The sequence below is a fragment of the Eschscholzia californica genome, unplaced genomic scaffold (genome assembly GCF_041429995.1).
Source record: "Eschscholzia californica isolate CP2 unplaced genomic scaffold, dmEscCali1.0.p SCAF_5, whole genome shotgun sequence".
NCBI lineage: Eukaryota > Viridiplantae > Streptophyta > Magnoliopsida > Ranunculales > Papaveraceae > Eschscholzia > Eschscholzia californica.
Window position 1 is genome coordinate 12,704,897 of NW_028238472.1, and position 18,307 is coordinate 12,723,203.

General features: G+C 36.4%; 1 protein-coding gene across 1 annotated transcript; it reads left to right on the forward strand.

The window, feature by feature from the left end:
* Positions 1-1,240: 1,240 nt before the first annotated feature.
* Positions 1,241-14,108, forward strand: LOC147537181 (glutamate receptor 2.8-like). The gene is made up of 5 exons (XM_086642601.1): positions 1,241-1,364; positions 9,034-10,355; positions 11,245-11,557; positions 11,672-12,063; positions 13,266-14,108. Exons 1-5 carry the CDS (start codon positions 1,262-1,264, stop codon positions 13,812-13,814), a joined length of 2,679 nt encoding a protein of 892 aa, XP_086498727.1. The 5' UTR covers positions 1,241-1,261; the 3' UTR covers positions 13,815-14,108.
* The last annotated feature ends 4,199 nt before the right edge of the window (positions 14,109-18,307 follow it).

Consider the following 18,307-nt stretch of genomic DNA (forward strand, 5'->3'; position numbering starts at 1 on the left):
AATGAATTTTGTAATAACTCACTCATACGGAATCGGATTTGGACAAAATTTGAGTCTAAATTCAAGAGCTCGACGAGACGAATCCAACGAGACGTTTTGCTCGAGATTCTAACGAATATAGGTACATCAAATTAGTCAAAAACCGGTCCAGCTACTTTTGAGCTCGGTACCGATTCCAACAGTTAATAAATAAGTTTCTTGTATATATTAATTGATAATGATACATCTATTTACACATGTAAGGTTTGAGGTATAGAGAGACGAGAGAGATTGTTAATAAATAAGTTGCATTGCCTTAGTCAGTACCCCGTCACAATAAGTCAGTAGTTTAATATAAGGAACGTCTTTTTCTTCGTTTTGGTAGATCTGATACTAAACTAAAATTATTTTATTTAGTTTGAGATAGAACCACTTTTTACTTCATTTATCTGGTTTGAAACTTTATAAATCATGAAATGAGAATTAGTTGAGCCTTAGGAATAAATTCAAGAGCACGATGAGATGAATTCAACAGACTAGAGAGACCCTGATTCAGACATCTTTTGGTCCCTCAAAACGGAGAAAAAAGAATTCAGGTAACAGACAGTTTCCAACCTGCCAATTCTCTTGGCATATTTAAATACTATGTCTGCAAATATATATTGAATGCCCAACTCCAACTCCACAAGCATTTAAGAGTATTTCAAATGTCACAATCTAATGCGACTAATACACTAAAAAATATAAATGTCCTTATATATATATATATATATATCTATCTTATGAGACATTTCGAAACATTTACAATGTTCTAATTGAATGACTTAGTCCACAGATGCCTTGATTCATTTACTTCAAAGATAAAAATAAGTAAAGTTCTTTGAAACTTTCAATGGTATTAACCTGTTTGACATTTATATGTTATCTAACCGACCAATAAAAAGACTATTTAAGTCATCAATCAAAATCATAAAGAAACTATCAAATCATCCTTGGCATGAAAATTTATATTTATGTTAGTGAAGAAAACCAATAACTGCATCTACTTATGTGCTTAATCATTTCTAAGTACTTTCTTCTCTAGAGAATCAATTTCTAGATTAATATATCCTATGGTTTTTGGTATTTGAGAATGATAGTTAAATCCATTTGTTCGATATTCTTTCTACTTTTCGTTTTCCAAGTTCAAGCATGCAAAGATTGTAGTGATGATGTTTTTCACGTCGGCTTGATTGTTAATCTGAATTCGGTGAGGGGGAATGTAAAACATACATGTATCAAGATGGCCATTTCTAATTTTGAAATTATGAATCCTACCTATAGTCCGAAGATTAAACTCCATGTAATGGATTCCAATGGTGATGTTCTTAAAGCGGCAGATGGAGGTAAACTAAAGTTTCTTCTTCTTGTATGAAATATGAGTCCATATCAAATAATATGCTTTAGTAGTATCTTCTTGATGGGTAATTTTCACTTTTAACTAGCCTTAAAAACAGGGCCAGCAACTTTCTTTTTGTGAGACCTAGCGTCACTAGGGTTTTATGTTGGAATCGGTTCCTTTAGAATCGGTTCCTAGCTCAAAAGCAGCTCGACCAGTATTTCCTGAATTTGAGGGACCTAGAGGTATCAAAATCTAGAGCAAAAGTCTCGTTGGATTCTTCTCGTCGAACTCTTGAAATTTAAACTTATATCTTGTCCAAATCCGATTATGTATGAGAACAACTAACTAAATTAGGATTTCGAGTTAGTACCACATATATTGACAACGGTAGTAATTTGGTGGAGATCATGTCAAGGATGTGTTTTGAAAAGTTGCTAGTCAACAAGAGATTTTTGAAAGTTGAAGGCCTGGTTGAGTTTCCCGTCTTGATCGGAGATAACTAATCACAAAGGAAAGCCGTGCTAGAAGTTGTTGTGGTAAATCTACGTTAGGATTACGATGTTATACTTAGATGGTGGTTCCTTCAAGCTCTGGGTGCCATATGCCCAATACCTCACCCTAATGTTGAAATACCCAGTTCCAGACACTAGAATGATAAAAACGTTTAAAGGAAATTGAGGAAGAAAACGGAACTACCTGGCTGATGGTGGCCATAGTCGAGCTCGAAGAAGAAGATAACATAATGCGAGAAGCAGTTTCCAGAGGGTATGTACAGAAAGGATCTGACTGGAGCTCATAAGTCGAGAGTTCCCAACCGGAACAACACTAGGACATAGCCACCAAAACAGAAACAAGTGGTCCCTGTGGTGTAACCTCGAAGGTCCAAGCAGAGAAGTTCTTGTTGAACCCGACACCATTGCACAATACCAGTTTAAGATCGAGGATTCAGCTTCAGAAGTTACTCATATCGTAAGCACTCCAACTAAGGAAGAGCAACAATCAACTTTTTAAAAGGATATAGACACGTGTTCTCCTTCAGCATAGCCGAGGTACCACGCATAGGCGCGTCGATTATAAAGCATATCATAAAGCAGTAAAACAGAAGAAGAGAAATTTACTCTTGAAAACAAGTGAAGATTGCTAAAGAAGTATGAATACGTCTGGCTTCAGGGGTTATAAGGGAGGCTCCTTACCCAGACTGGTTAGCCAATGTCGTATTGCTCCCTAAAAAGAACAACTTGTGGAGGATGTGTGCCGACTATACAGGTTTGAACAAAGCTTCTCCGAGGGATAGTTTTCTTTACCTTTAATTGACCAGTTAGAAAATTCGACGTTGGGTCATGCTCTGCTTAGCTTTATGGACACCTCTGTCGAATATCACCAAATAGCAATGCATCTAAGTGATCTTCGCAGACCACCTTTACTGCTCCAAATTCTAGAGCAGAGCTATGACCATGATTGTCCTAGTTGTTTTTAAAGTCAGGGTGGGGGCTTAAGGTGCCTAAGAGACACACGTCGACCTCCTAGTTCCGAGCTTAGGGACATAACTCATTCGAAGTCACCTTCCTATCATTTGGACACAGGTTGACCCATTTGATTCTTGCCTTTTTTTTTACTTATTGACTCGGTCGACTGATGACCAATATTTGGATCATCAAAAGCGTAAAGATAAAAGGTTAATCAGATAGAGGAGCCAATGACCACAGGCAGACCTCAGGGTCTATCTAGCGATGGTTTTGTTGTCGTCTCTAGGGTTTTGACAAAAGAGAGAGAAAGCGGATGTTATTGTCACGAGCAACAACCGGTCACAGGGAATGACTAAAAGAGACTGGGAAGGTTCAAAGAAAGACGGAGAGGGTTCTTGTCAAGGAGCTTGGATATGGATCAGACGAGTGATCATCGGTAAAGTCTTTAGATATTCCGATTAAAAGGAGAAACCAAGTGAATATACAAAGAAAACGAAAAAATTAAGCTTTTCTTTAAAGAAAATCAAGAGATAGATGAGCGAACTGACCTTAATGGTGAGATGTATAAGAAGAAGAAGAAAAATATGTTGGAGATTTAAGAAAAGATAACAATTATAACATAAAGGATCCAACACCATATACTCAAACTAACCATCCTTCAATCACAAATCTTCATTCAACATAAACACTAACATTGTGGTTGTTCTTTTCATTAACAAAGAAAAAGACATTAAAAAACATTAGATATTAGTTATAGATACATACCAATTGATTACTTCAAATTTCTTCACAAAAAAAATCTTCTCCGAAGAAAGTCCTAGTTCTTTCTCTCTCTAAGCTTACTCAAGTAGTAGACATAAGAAACTTTACTACCTCTCTTTTTAATTAATTCAAGGAGTCTTTTTCCTTCTTTACCCCTTCTAGTTTGATAAAACCGTTTACTCAAGCCCACATTTCATATTAGGCCCAAACCCAAATTTGGTTTAAAAGCCCAATTTCAACATCCCCCTTAAACCAAATTTCCATAGCTTCTCATACCTAACATCCGCTTCAATGTTTCAAAGATATCATGCTTCAAGGGCTTCGTAAATATATCCGCTATTTGATCTTGGGACTTGCAATACATCACTTCAATATCACCTTCTTTAACATGTTCACGAATAAAATGGTAGCGTGTATCAATGTCCTTGCTTCTTTCATGACAAACGGAATTGTTGGCTAAAGCAATAGCCGATTTGTTATCAAGGAACACTTCGCTTGGACCAACTTGAGGGCATTGAAGATGCTTCAACATACTTCTTAACCAAATTGCATGACAAACCATAGAGCTAGCGGCTACATATTTCGCTTCACAAATAGATAAAGTCACAATGGGTTTTTCTTAAAAAACTAAGTAAATGTCGTGTAACCCATAAAAAATAGAAACCCCGATGTACTCTTTCTTTCGTCTAAGTCTCTACCCCAATCACTATTGAATAACCGATAAGCTTAAAATCTTGTTTACAAGAGAAAAATAAATCATCATTGAGCGTACCTTTAACATATCGAAGGAGCTTCTTTGCAACATTAAGATGAGATTCATCCAGTGTCTCCATATACCTACTCACTAGCCTAACTCCATAGAGAATATCCGGTCTTGTACATGTAAGATAACATAGACTTCCAATCAAACTTTTGAAATACGTAGGATCGACATCACTTCTTCTTGTGCATTCTCTGAATTCCACTCCACTTTCAAGAGGGGTGTTTACCGGATTACATGACTTCATTTTAAACTTTTTAAGGACTTCCTTAGTATATCCACTTTGAGAAATTAATATGTCATTTTCCATTTGCTTCACTTCAATACCAAGGAAATGACCCATCAACCCAATATCGGTCATATCAAATTCCTTAAACATGCTCTTCTTGAACTCACCAAATAGTCTTGAATCATTACTGGTGAATATCAAATCATCAACATAGAGACAAACAAATAACATACATCCATATTCTTTCACTTTCATATATAAAGTGTGCTCATGAGGACACTTTTCAAACCCATTTTCTTGAAAATGCTTATTAATTCTTGCATTCCATCCACGTGGAGCTTGCTTTAACCCATAAAGGGCCTTCTTCGACTTATAAACTTTATCTTCTTTTCCTATTCTAACATACCCCAAAGGTTTGTCAACATATATCTCTTCCTCTAGAATACCATTCAAATACATCAAGTTGATAAAATCTTCCATGAATATGGAGCCGCGATAGAGATTAACAATCTTATTATTTTCATACGACAACGGAGCAAATACGTCACTATAATCAATGCCGGCTCTTTGCTTGTAACCTTTATCTACAAGTCATTCTTTATATCTTTAGATTTCACCACTTACATTCTTCTTTGTCTTATATACCCACTTTTTACCAATAGGTTTGTATCCTTTTGGCAAATTTGTCAATTCCCAAGTATCATTTTTTCAATTGCATTAATTTCTTCGTTCATTGCATTTTCTCATTCTCATTTTTCTTCTTAGATGACCTCTTCATAACTAATAGGATCACAATCCATGAGAATCAACACAAGTTCAATTCTTCCTCGTCATCCACAACTTCATAAATCTCTCTCAAACTTCTAGTTTTCATTGACCTTGCATTAAAACCTCCCCCTGGTGATGAGGATGATGGTGTTTGTGGGTCTCTTTGAAATTCTCTTGGTAGTGCATCTTCTTCTTCTTCTCCTTCAAGTCTAAATTCAACTTGAGTAATTTCTTTTCCTTTCCATTCCCATGTCAAATCTTCTTCAAATACCACATCTCTACTAAAGAGAACTTTATTGACAATTGGATTAAACAACTTGTAACATTTTATTTGCTCATTATACCCAAGAAAAATATATGTCTCACCTTTGTCATCAAGTTTTGTTCTTCTTGCTTCCGGTATCTTTGCGTAAGCAATACATTCAAATATCTTTAAATGAGATACACTAGGCTTGTAATAACCCCATGCCTCTTGCGGTGTCTTCATATAGATACTTTTAGTGGGACATCTATTTAACAAGTATACAGCAAATACAACGGTTTCACCCCAAAATTCTCTAGACAAATTTTTTTCTTTTAACATGCTTCTTGTCATGTTTAATATGGTGCGATTTTTTCTTTCGGCAACTCCATTCAGTTGTGATGTGTATGACAGAGTAAGTTCATGAACACTCCCATGTTCTCTACGAAACATATCAAATGTTCTTGAGGTATATTCTCCACCTCTATCGGACCTTAGTTTCTTTATCATAAAACCACTTTGTTTCTCAACCATGTTCTTGAACTCTTTGAATACTTCAAATACTTCGGATTTATTTTTTAAGAAATAAATCCATGTTTTTCTACTAAAATCGTCAATAAATGTAAGAAAGTAATTATTACCTCCATTTGTCATTGGCTTCAATGGACCACAAACATCGGTATGTACAATCTCTAATATATTAAATGCTCTCCACCTTCCTTCTTTAGAAAAACTTGTTCGATGATTTGCCAAAGATACATCCTTCGCACACTTTGTTTGGGTGATCAATACATGGTAAACCCCTTACCATATTCTTGCTGGCCAAGGTCTTCATGCCGTCAAAGTTTAGATGCCCAACTCTCAAGTGCTACAACCAAGATTCATCTTTCACAATAGAGTTTAAACATTTTACATCACCATGTTGAATGTTCAAAGGAAATAATCTATTTTTTTGTCATCTTTACCTTAGCAATAAGAGTTCTACTTCTATCTCTTAAAGTGAGATGAAAATCCTTCAATTATAATATCATATCACTTCTCAAAAAGTTGCCCCAAACTCAAAATATTATTCTTCATTTCGGAACATAATAAATATCGGAAATGTAGCTATGTTTGTTGTTTTTTAGTTGAATGAGAATATTACCTTTTCCTCACACCAGAATCTTTGAGGAGTCACCAAAATTTATATTCTCTTTTACATTTTCATTTACTTCAACAAATAATTCTCTTTTCCCACAAATATGATTACTCACACCGGTATCGAAATATCAAGTATTTGTTTGTGATTCATCAAGACCATCAGCAGAAAATAACAATGTAGGATCAACATTAATTTCTACCTCGTCTTCAACAAGGTTTGATTCTTCCTTAACTTCATTTTTATACCAACATTGGTTACTATAATGTCCAAGCTTGTGACAATTATAGCATTCGGTATCCCTTCTGTCTCTACCTTGGCCATTATAAGGTCTAGTAAAGTTTCCTCTACAGCTTCCTCTTGGTTCATTTGTTCTTCCTCTATTAAAAAAATTTCTTCTTCCTTGGCTTCCAAAGCCTCTTCTACGATTATCATAACCTCTACCATAACTCTCGTAGTCTCTTTCTTTTTGGGGCGTATATTATTTTTCTTCCAAAGTGAGTTTTGCTTGAAGTATTTGATCAACCGAACAATTTGAAGAGGTTGCAACATTTCTATTCACCCTTTGTTCATGGATTAATTTGCAAAGTTCCCATCAATTCATCTGCCGTCATGGATTCCAAGTCTTTTGATTCTTCAACAACAATAACCTCATTATCAAATTTAGGTGTCAAAGACCGTAGAATTTTCTCATCACCCGAACATCATCACATTTTTCACCACACCTTTTCATTTCGTTAACATTAGACAGTACTCTTGAAACATAATCGGAGACAAGTTTTCCTTCATTCATACTGAACCTTTCAAATTCACCACACAAAATTTGAAGACGAGCCTTCACCACTTAATCAACTCCTTTAAAAGAATTCTTGAGAATATTACAAGCCTCTTTCGATGATTTTGCTTCAATTCCTTGATATATAAGAAACAAAGTTTTTTTTATCATTCTTTCTTGAATCTTTAAGGACACTTTTTGGCAAGTCATTCATAATATCATCTTCTTTTAAAGTTGGCTCTACATAACCATTTTGAACAATATCCCACAAATTTTGAGATCCCAACAATACACTCATTTGAATGGACCAATGTCCATAGTTTCCTTTTGTTAACCTAGGTATTTGAGATTGCACCATATTTGCCATTTTTCTTACAAGATCCTCAAAAAATTTTCACAAACCCTAGATTCTCAAAATGTTGAAATGATAAGTTAACATGACTCTGATACCATTTGTTGGAGATTTGAGAAAAGATAACAACTATAACATAAAGGATCCAACACCATATATTCGCACTAACCATCCTTCAATCACAAATCTTCATTCAACATAAACACTAACATTGTTGTTGTTTTTTCATTAACAAAGAAAAAGACATTCAAAAACATTAGATAATAGTTATAGTTACATACCAATTGATTACTTCAAATTTCTTCACAAAAAAATCTTCTCCAAAGAAAGCCTAGTTCTTTCTCCCTCTAAGCTTAGTCAAGTACTAGACATAAGGAACTCTACTACCTCTCTTTTTAATTAATTCAAGGAGCCTTTTTCCTTCTTTACCCCTTCTAGTTTAGTAAAACCATTTACTCAAGCCCACATTTCATATTAAGCTCAAATCTAAATTTGGTTTAAAAGCCCAACTTCAACAGAATGAAGCAATAATTCTTTGATGAAGATGACAGAAAAACGCGAAGAATGAACCTTATGTTTTGATTCCATGTGAAATTGTCTACTTCGCAACTAGAATAATTAAGAACAAGAAGAGAGTAAAAAAAGGTACTTTGTTGATCATGAACAAGTTATGCTTATAGGGTCTACGTTAGGGTTACAAAAAGGGATGTCAGATAAATTCAAATACTGAAAATACTAATATCAAATCAATCGGGCTCATGGTCTGTGTATACCTTCCTTAGCCGGCGATATGGTGGGTGCCCAGTGGTCCTTTATACGTCAATAATAGTCCAGTCGATCAAGTGAGGAGCTGGACTAGTCAAGAATAGTTGGGTGTACTATGATCATTACCAAGGATCTCTAGACATTACTAAGATAAATCAATATATGTTATGCTACAATGCAATTTGAGTTCCATGGTTTCTTCATTGATCACCATTTTAAATGGTGAAGTTGTTTTCTTTGTATTTTTGTTGTAAGTGTACAATCTTTTCTCAACAAGTAATTTTCTTGCCTCTTTGGAAGAAGCTTACCAAATTTATATGAGTTTAATATCTAGGTTTCCATTATAGTATAGTTTCAAGTAATTTATGAGGTACTGAATTTATGGGCATATTCCTCTTTTGTACTTTCTGTTTGTAGTGTTGGATTTGATAAAGAATGTTGGGGTACAAGTGATCATAGGCCCAGAAACTTCAGAAGAAGCGGATTTTCTTGCCTACATAGGAAACAAAGCTCAAATACCGATCATCTCCTTCTCGGCAACTGGCTCCTCCCTATCTCCCACTCAATTTCCTTACTTCATCAGAGGGTCTCAAAAGATGCAATTTAAGGCTATTGCAGCTATCACCCAAGCATACCGATGGAAAGAACTATCTATCGTCCACGAAGACACACAAAGTGGGGTTGCTGCAGTGCCGGTCCTCACTGACACTCTTCATGAGAATGGAGTCATAGTATGTCATAGAACAATTCTACCAGACAATGCTAATGAGCAAGTAATGAAGAATAGCTTGCAAAAGTTAAGAGGCATGAGCTCAAAGGTCTTCATTGTGCATCTATCCTCTTCCCTGGCCACAAAATTCTTCTTGTCAGCCCATAGGGAAGGAATGATGCGAACCGGGTACGTGTGGATCTTAACATGCACAATCACTGATCTCATGATCTACATGGACCCACCTGTCCTTCGTTCTATGAATGGCGTTATCGGAGTGAAAACTCATGTCCCACAATCAAAAGCTCTTAAGAAATTTATACTTCAGTGGAGAAGGCATTTGAAACAGAATCACGTACAAAAAAAGATACTACAGCCAGATGTTTATGCATTAAAGGCATACGATACAGTGTTTGTGTTGGCTATGGTGGGTAAAGAAGTAGTATGTCGTATGAATAAAACCTCCCCGTCACCATCTCCCAATGGAAGAACAAAAAGAAATGCAACAAAATTCTTTGACACCACTATCTCTCCAATGTGTTCAAATTCATTTTTGCAGTCTGTCCTAACAAACCCCTTCATTGGCCTCAGTGGTAAGTTTCGGTCGGTAAAAGGGCTGGTAGAACACTCCACTTTTGAAATTGTAAATGTGATAGGTAACAAAGATCAAATAATCGGGTTTTGGACACCAAAAGTTGGGCTTTCTCGGAGTCTGCGCTCAGAAGACATGGCGAAAAATTATTCGACAACTAATAATGACCTGAAGGTTGTTACTTGGCCTGGAGGATCCACTGTTACTCCAAAGGTTTTGACACTGAAAGTTGGTGTCCCTGTTAAAAGTGGTTTTCCTGAGTTCATTAATGTGTTGCACTACCCCGATAAGACATTGAATGTGAGTGGCTACTCGAAAGATGTATTTGAAGCTGTGACGGAGGGGTTTCCATATGAATATACGTATCTCCCGTTTGAAACGAAAGATGGAATTTCAGCTGGAGATTACGACAATCTAACGTACCATGTCTACTCAAAGGTGAGTAGTGTTATTTATGTATTTAGTGCTATTCTATTTATGTGTGCTTCTCTTAACCTCCAATTCAGTCTTCAGACCTTATCACGAGATACCGATACTTCCTAATGAGGAGAATGTATAACATGAACCAATTATCTGATTGGTCAAATGTGTTGTAGATTCGACCGGACATAGTATTAGTGGTTTATTTAAAGTAAAACTTTGTTTTCAAAACATATAGTTTCATAAAAATGGCTCTGTGAAATCAAACTAAATTTATTTGAAGTTGCGATTTGAAAAACTGTTGTCGTTAATTATAGGTGCCTTTTGGTTTCTATATATGGGATTCCTGAAAGCAGATTTAAACATGAAAAGTTAGAAGAAAATTAGTGTTCTATTTTGTGTTTGTCAACTAAAATTACTTGGTGTAGAATGTAGATTCACATAGGGCTTGTCATATTTTCGGAAGCAATTAATGTAGCAATGTATAAACAATCTCAATTATGAGATGAGAAGGCGAATAAGGAACGTGTGTCTAGTACACGTTTCTAGGCTGTATCCTTTCGAAGTACTCGCTTGTAGATCTGTACTCTAACCCAATTGGCAATGAGTAGCACGTGTGTTTTTTTTTCGGGTGAACGTGGATGAAGTCTGCTTTTAAGCCTATCATGTGTGGGCCTAGCTTTGATACCATGTGGAGTTTGTAGTCATCCAATTCAAAACTAATTGGCAATGAGTGGAGAGGACCTAGACATTATATTCTTAGTTGCTTGATACCCATTCTCCCATGTGGGACTATTCTCGCAAGATTCGAATGCAAATATGCAATGTTCCATTAACGCACATTAGTGCTTGCCATTGTGCAGCTATTGGATTCACTAACTTTTGTCCTTGTCTTTTCCATGAGCAGCACTTTGATGTTGTTGTCGGGGACGTGACTATTGTCGCCAATAGATCACAGTATGTAGACTTTACACAGCCGTATACTTTCACTGGGGTTCAATTGGTTGTACCAAGAGCCGAGGACGACTTCACTACGAACTTCTGGTGGTTCACAGAACCATTAACAAGGGGACTATGGCTTGCAACCATTGGATTCTTTTTGCTCAAAGGATTTTTGATCTGGATATTTGAGAAAGGAAACCCTGAATTTGGAGGATCACCTTCACAACAAGTGGGAAAAGTTCTTTCCTATTCCTTTTCGACTTTAGTTTTCGCCCACAGTAAGTAGATATCCTCCTCTCATTTGCAAGTCATAACTTGAGTCATTCACATCTCAGGTTTCTTATCGTTTTCTTTTATTCTCGAAAGACTAATACTTTCTTTATAAATTTCAGAAGAGAAACTCGAAAGCAACTACTCAAGACTCATAGTGAATCTCTGGACTTTCTCCGTGTTTATACTTGTGACCACGTATGCTGCAAATTTAACATCTATGTTAACGATCAAGAATCTTGATCAGAAAACGGATATAAACTCTTTAATCAGGAATCGAGAAATTGTGGGGTACCAAAGTGGATCATTTGTGTTTAGACATTTGACGCAATTGGGATTTCATGAGCGAAACCTGCAGCAACTCTCCACAGTAGATGAATATGCCGAGGCTCTTAAAAAAAGAACTGTTTCAGCAATTATGGACGAACTCCCCTATATCCAAGTCTTGCTTGGAAAGTATTGTGGTCAGTTCACTACAACTGGACCCACGTATCCGACGGGTGGTTTTGGCTTTGTACGTCTCTTTACTCTCTCCAGAATTTTGATCCCGAGCATAGCAAATATATTGGTCGCATGTTTTGTGGAAACAAGAAAGGTTTTCTGGGTACAAACAAATTTTTCCCCAAACACACCCTTCTCTCCCTCTCTCTCTCTCTCCTTTCTCTTTTGCTCTATCTCTCTTTAATCTTTTCTGCCTTTCTCTCTCTCTCTCTCTCTCTCTCTCTCTCAGTTTCGATGAAGGAGAAGGTCTCATCATTGGAAAAACTATATAAAGGAAGGGTTCCTTGGTTTGGTTTTTCAGATGAAGATCGTCCGGATCAAGGGTTTCCAAATCCAGACGAGCTTCGTCTGGTTTTCCAGACGAAGTGATGTCAGGTTCTAGAGACGAGGGTTCCAGTGAAGGCCCCCCTTCACTAGAACATAGATGAGAGGAAAAGAGGGAAGGGGAGTAGAAGAAGAAGAGGAGAGAGGAAGGAGAATGGTGATAAGTGTTGAAGGTGGTGGTGGAGGTGGCGCCAGAGTTGGTGGTGGAGGTGTCGCTTGAGTTGGCGGTGGAGGTGTAGCCGAAGTTGATGGTGTTGGTGTTGTCAGAGTTGATAGTGGTGGCAGGAAGGCTGATAAAGGAAGAAGGAACTGAAAAAAACATGAAGGCCTTTTTGTCCTAGGACGGAGGTGTTTGGAGGAAACAAAAAAGATTTTAAAAAAATAAAAATTCTTTCCCCCCAAAATTTGTACGCCGAAAAATTTCTTGTTCCCTGAAACATTTTCCAATATATTACTAGTCTTTTAGTCGAAAACAAGCTTTTTTTAATAGGTATTAGTGTAAAATGGACACTAATACCACTACTAAGAGCATCTGCAATGGAAAACTCAAATTGTTCTATGTGTCAAGTCTCAGTTGAGATTTCTTTCGTACATGGCACTATTGAGATCTTCAATTCAAAAGACATATACCATGCGACATCTAAAAACTTAAAAATTACTTAGTGTCATTAGGGAAATTCTATTGTTCGAAGAGAATCCAGGTTGTGAATCTGTAATTTTCACTATGAAACACAGCCCTAAAACCATATCTCAAATTATGAAACGAAACCCTAAAAGTTTATTAATATACATATTTTGCCTCCTCTTGTTAACCGTTCTAATAAGCTTTGAAAGACTAGTGGTTCACAATTTTATTTTATGTTGATTTGTTTCCATAACTCTCATATATAGGCGTTTCCCAAAGATTCCCCTCTATTATCGGATATTTCAAAGTCAGTTTTGGAGATTACAGAAGGAGGAAAAATGAAAGATATTCAAACTAGATGGTTCGGCACTGAAGTATGCGATGATGGCCCTCGTTTCAAAAACACAACGTCAAGTAAGCTGCGTGTTCATAGCTTCAGAAGCATCTTTATTATATTGGGAGTTGCTTCAGGTGTACTGCTCATTTTGTTCTTTCTCTCTTCGATATATAAAAGAGCGAAAGATGGTAGCTTAACTGAACTAGTAAGCTGGAACTCCTTTAGAGAAAGGATATCTTACATGAGCATGGTTTGCTGTTTCAACAAGCCTCCTGGAGATACTGAACATACTCAAGGGCAACTCCAAAGAGAAGAAGAAGGAATGCAGGAATCAACCGAAAAATCATCTGCACAAAGACAGGGCACGGATGCTAATGAAGAAAGACAAATTCTTATTACTGGAGAAAATTCTGTGCCTCCCGAGATGACTCCATCAGATGATCATCCTTTGGAGATGACGAATATTCGTCCCAACTGATTGTCCGTTTTTATAGAATGGTGAATGAATTAGCTTAAAAACGATTCATCTTGGTGGTATATTACAGTTGTAAGTAGGGTTGTGATTTTGGAAATGACTTTTTTTTTTATAATTGTGTCTGAAAACACATGCATTTTGTATGTTTGTACTAGTGTGTTTTTTAGCACATCTACCTTATTGTAGGTTTATATTGGTTAGTAACTGTGGTGGTTTAGAAGACGAGACAGTCTGTCTGTCTCAACACGTTGTTGATATAGTGTGAGTTATCTAATATATTACAAGGGATTAAGAAACTATTTTCTGTGTGTCTTCAAATAATTCCAACACACGGATGTTAATGAAGAAAGACAAATTCTTACTACTGGAGAGGAGTCTGTGCTTCCGAAGATGATTCCATCAGATGATCGTCCTTAGGAGATGACGAATATCCGTCCCAACTGATTGTCTGTTTTTATAGAATGGTGAACGAATTCGCTGAAAAACTATTCATCTTGGTTGTATATTACAGTTGTTAGTAGGGTTGTGATTTTGGAAATGACTTGTTGTTTTTTTATAATTGTGTCTGAAAACACATGCATTTTGTATGTTTGTACTGCTGTGCTTTTTAAACACATCTGCCTTGTATAGGTTTATATTGGTTAGTATTTGTGGTGGTTTAGAAGATGAGTCTGTCTCAGCACTTTGTTGATATAGTTTGATGGAGTCCTTTAGCCCGTGTAGCGGTTTTGTTTCGGTCAAGGATTTCCTATCGAGATTCGTCTTCAAAGTAAAGCAATTCCTTTGTAGGTCTCATGCATTTTGAATATCATTTTGTCATCTTGTGCATCTTTGAGATGTTTCCCATGCTTATTCATAAAATTCAATTGTTATAAACAAACAAAGAGGTATGGTACTTCCTCACGAAAAACCCATTCAAATTAATCACCTATGGGTATCGCAGCCTTAAAATCCTACGTTCATTTTTTCGATCCTTTACTTAACAGTATTTCTTGCATCCTCTTGTTTGAAGCTTTCAAGCTCCAATCTTGGCTGATTCTACTCACCAACATCCTTTTTTAAGCATTCAAGTTGCAATCCTGGTTACTTCCGCAACGAGCATCCCCTAAATTTTTTGGGACTCTTCTTTTCTTGTCTACTTCTTAACCATGAATCTTATCCTTTCTTCACTTAAGTCTTATGATTTATTTCAAACTTCAAACTGATTGGTGCACCCGAAAAGGTTACAAACCTCACCAGAGGTATTAGCAAGTACTACACGCCAGGACCGGATTGATCCACAAGGATATCTCATAGATTGTATTTTAACTATTCCCAAAAATGATTAAAAACTTCACCAAAACTAAGCAATTAAACGAGCAAAATGGGTTTTTTAATTACTAGGCAATAACTGAAGGAAACGAAGAAAGAAACAACTACAAACTTAAATTTAAGCTAATCGTTGGGAGGCTAGGGTTTATTCTTAATGTGGGATAGGTTGAAGATTTCTTGAATCTGTCGTGAAATACATATACAATGCTTGCTTGGGTTTGATTCTTTATGTCTAGGTTTGCTCGGCTCAAAGATAGATGCACTAAATACTAGATATACTTAATGGTCATAACTAGTTAAAGGGTCTTCATATACAATTACTTTTGACTCTTTATCGAAAATAGAGAATATCGCATAACTATGAAATGCATGGCATAAAATAAGAGACAAGCTTAAACACTTATTGAATCAGAATTGAGAAACAAAACTAAACATATGCATTAACGTAATCAAGACTTCATCCTTATCTCCAACAAGAGACTTAGTTACTAAAGGATTGGTTGTTGCATCTACGTTCAATCACAAGTAAAATCGAATGGGATAGCAATCGACTTTGTTCACTAATATTTATGGATGTAACAAAAGTATGTAAAAGGACGTGAATAACTCTTATTAGTATTTCCTCTGTCTAGAACTGAACAACCGTTAACTAATATTTAACCCTAAAATTACTCAAGAAAACCTAGAATAACATTAGAAAATCTAGGCGAAGAACAAACAACACTGAAAAAGAGCTAAGAAAAATCAAGAAGGAACCAATTTGGTCTAGCCAAGAAGTTGTGTGGCCCGACCAAAGCTCTTGGTGTTCTGATCAAGGTTCGATCAAAGATGTTTGCTTACGGCCTGTCTCCTAGCATCTCGAGTCAAGCAACGCATCCCGGTCACTAATATTTTCCGCCCCGAGCTACTTATTTGGTTGTATCATGCTTGAGTTGCTCGTCACGTGTGTTATGGTGCCTGGGCAAGTGCTCGCAGCTGTGTCCCATGATCCTTTGGCCTCTGACCAAGCCACGGGAAAGAGTTGCGGAGCAAAGGAAACTAAGGTCCGACCACTTCTTCCCTCTATCTCTAGCTTCCAAGACCACCAAACCTAGTCTGTCTTTTTCTAAGACTTCCCAAGGTTGAAGATGAAGTGCGTAGAGAAAAATGATGGCTCTTGTTCTCTAATTTCTAACTTCACACAGAATGACCATTTTGCCCTTCTTCATTTTTTATAAAAAAAATCGATTACGATCTACGTCAGTCGTTACAAGGCATTGATACATCATGAAGATGTAATAAATACGATTACCGCCTAAGTTAAAATGAAAGAGCGTAAAGCCCAAAAACATGAAAAAGGTATAAAGCCCGACAAACTTATTACATTATTTATACCTTAATCCAAATTCAATAATCATGGAATCTGCCTATTTGGGAATTGAACCTGGGACCTCCAGGGTTTTGGAGTTTATGTCAACACTATCAACCACTTGGGCAACCAAGTGTTTACTATTATTACATTATTTATACCTTTAACACCCCAAATTCAATAAAACAGGAATTTAACCTCTTCTGGGAATCGAACATGAGACTTCATGTGTTTTTGAGTTTATGTCAACACTTTCAACCACATGGGCAAGCAAGTGTTTACTTCTTTTTTTAACTCCATTGGGCTTTACCTTGACCCATGGGTTTTCTAGCTTGACTCTAAAAATCTTAAAGAACATTTTGCCCTTGTCTTTGAAAATTGCTCATTTCTTCTTTAATCTTAATGAAGTAATATTGGAGGTGCGCATAGCAAATGGCACCTCCCATCATAACCAACCGTATCCAGCACAAGGAAAATCTCCTTCCAAATTCATCAACCCTCTTTGTAAATAAATATATTAGTTTCCTTTATTTGTGATTAGATTTCCTAATTCTTGTTTGTTCCATTATGCTAATTTCTTCCTTTGTAAAGCTATAACTACATGAACAATCAATCAATAATATACCTTTGATTCATCTCTAATAGTGTTGGATTTATAATTTTACATGGTATCACAAGCTTAGGTTTTATCTTTGACGTTATTGCGGATCCTTCTTCTTTATTATTACCATTATCCATTTCTCCCTCGGCACTCAAAGGTCAGAGGCACGATCCTCACAACAATTTTTTCGCCCCTGCCTTCATCGTCCAATCCTGTTTCATAATATAATACAGTATACTTTAAGAAGGCTTCCTTTACATTTAAATCTCTTTATACTGTGTTTATTTCATATGTGAGGCCAATCACGCCTAAACAACCCAACTAATTTCTTTCTTCTTCCTGAGAGAAGAAACGACATTGCCACAACCTATAGGGTTTGAACCTCTCCGTCGGCCATCATCTCGGAATATTCGTCGCCATCTTCTCAAATCACTGTTTACACAATCAACGATTCATTGTCCTTTCGGCGCCGACAACTGTTCCCACGCCCATTGACTGACCTGTTTTAGACTATTAACATCACTTTCTCTCACTAGATTAATCCCATTAGTAGACTCATTGCACCATCACCTACTGATTTTCTATCTCTAAAATCCTTACTTCTCACCATTATCTTGTAAGTGATGTAACAATATTTTGTTTGAGGATATTTACATTGTTCATCAGTGTTTCAATTGTTTTCACTTCCATTGCCATTTAGAGAGAGACAGTTCGATTGAACTACACTATTCTTGCAAACATCCGTGACAGTTTCTCTTAAGTTCCTGTTTTGTGTGTTTGCGACGTTGTTGTTACTGTTGGGAATATATTTTCCCTTATTTGCAACGGTTTCTGTTTTGCACAACATTGTTGTGTTTATTACTCTAATATCCATTAAACATTTGACAATGAATATCTTTCCAAGTATACTCCGGACATCAAATTTGTTGTTCTTTTATGTGAGAATTCTTGGCACATTCTTTCCGATAATGCATCATTTGTCGACCATCACTATGACACCATCATTGTGGTTGTTACTTATCATTCAATATTTTAGCATCCCGACAATGATTTTATTGTCGACTTTCAAAACAACAACATTATTTTTGTTGTTGCACATTCAATCAATATTTGACATATTTTCCACAAAGACTTCCTTGTCGACTATAACGACAACATTATCCGAGTTGTCCCTTCAATTTTTTTCGGTATTTTCTCATTTCATCTGTTTTCAACAATGCATTTCCTGTTAAACAT

Bases quoted from the DNA above. Each gene is read 5' to 3' on its own strand.
- LOC147537181 (XM_086642601.1), top strand. From the start codon at position 1,262: ATGGCCATTTCTAATTTTGAAATTATGAATCCTACCTATAGTCCGAAG. The intron at 1,365-9,033 runs GTAAACTAAAGT...TTCTGTTTGTAG, and splicing joins TCTTAAAGCGGCAGATGGAG to TGTTGGATTTGATAAAGAAT. The intron at 10,356-11,244 runs GTGAGTAGTGTT...TTCCATGAGCAG, and splicing joins CGTACCATGTCTACTCAAAG to CACTTTGATGTTGTTGTCGG.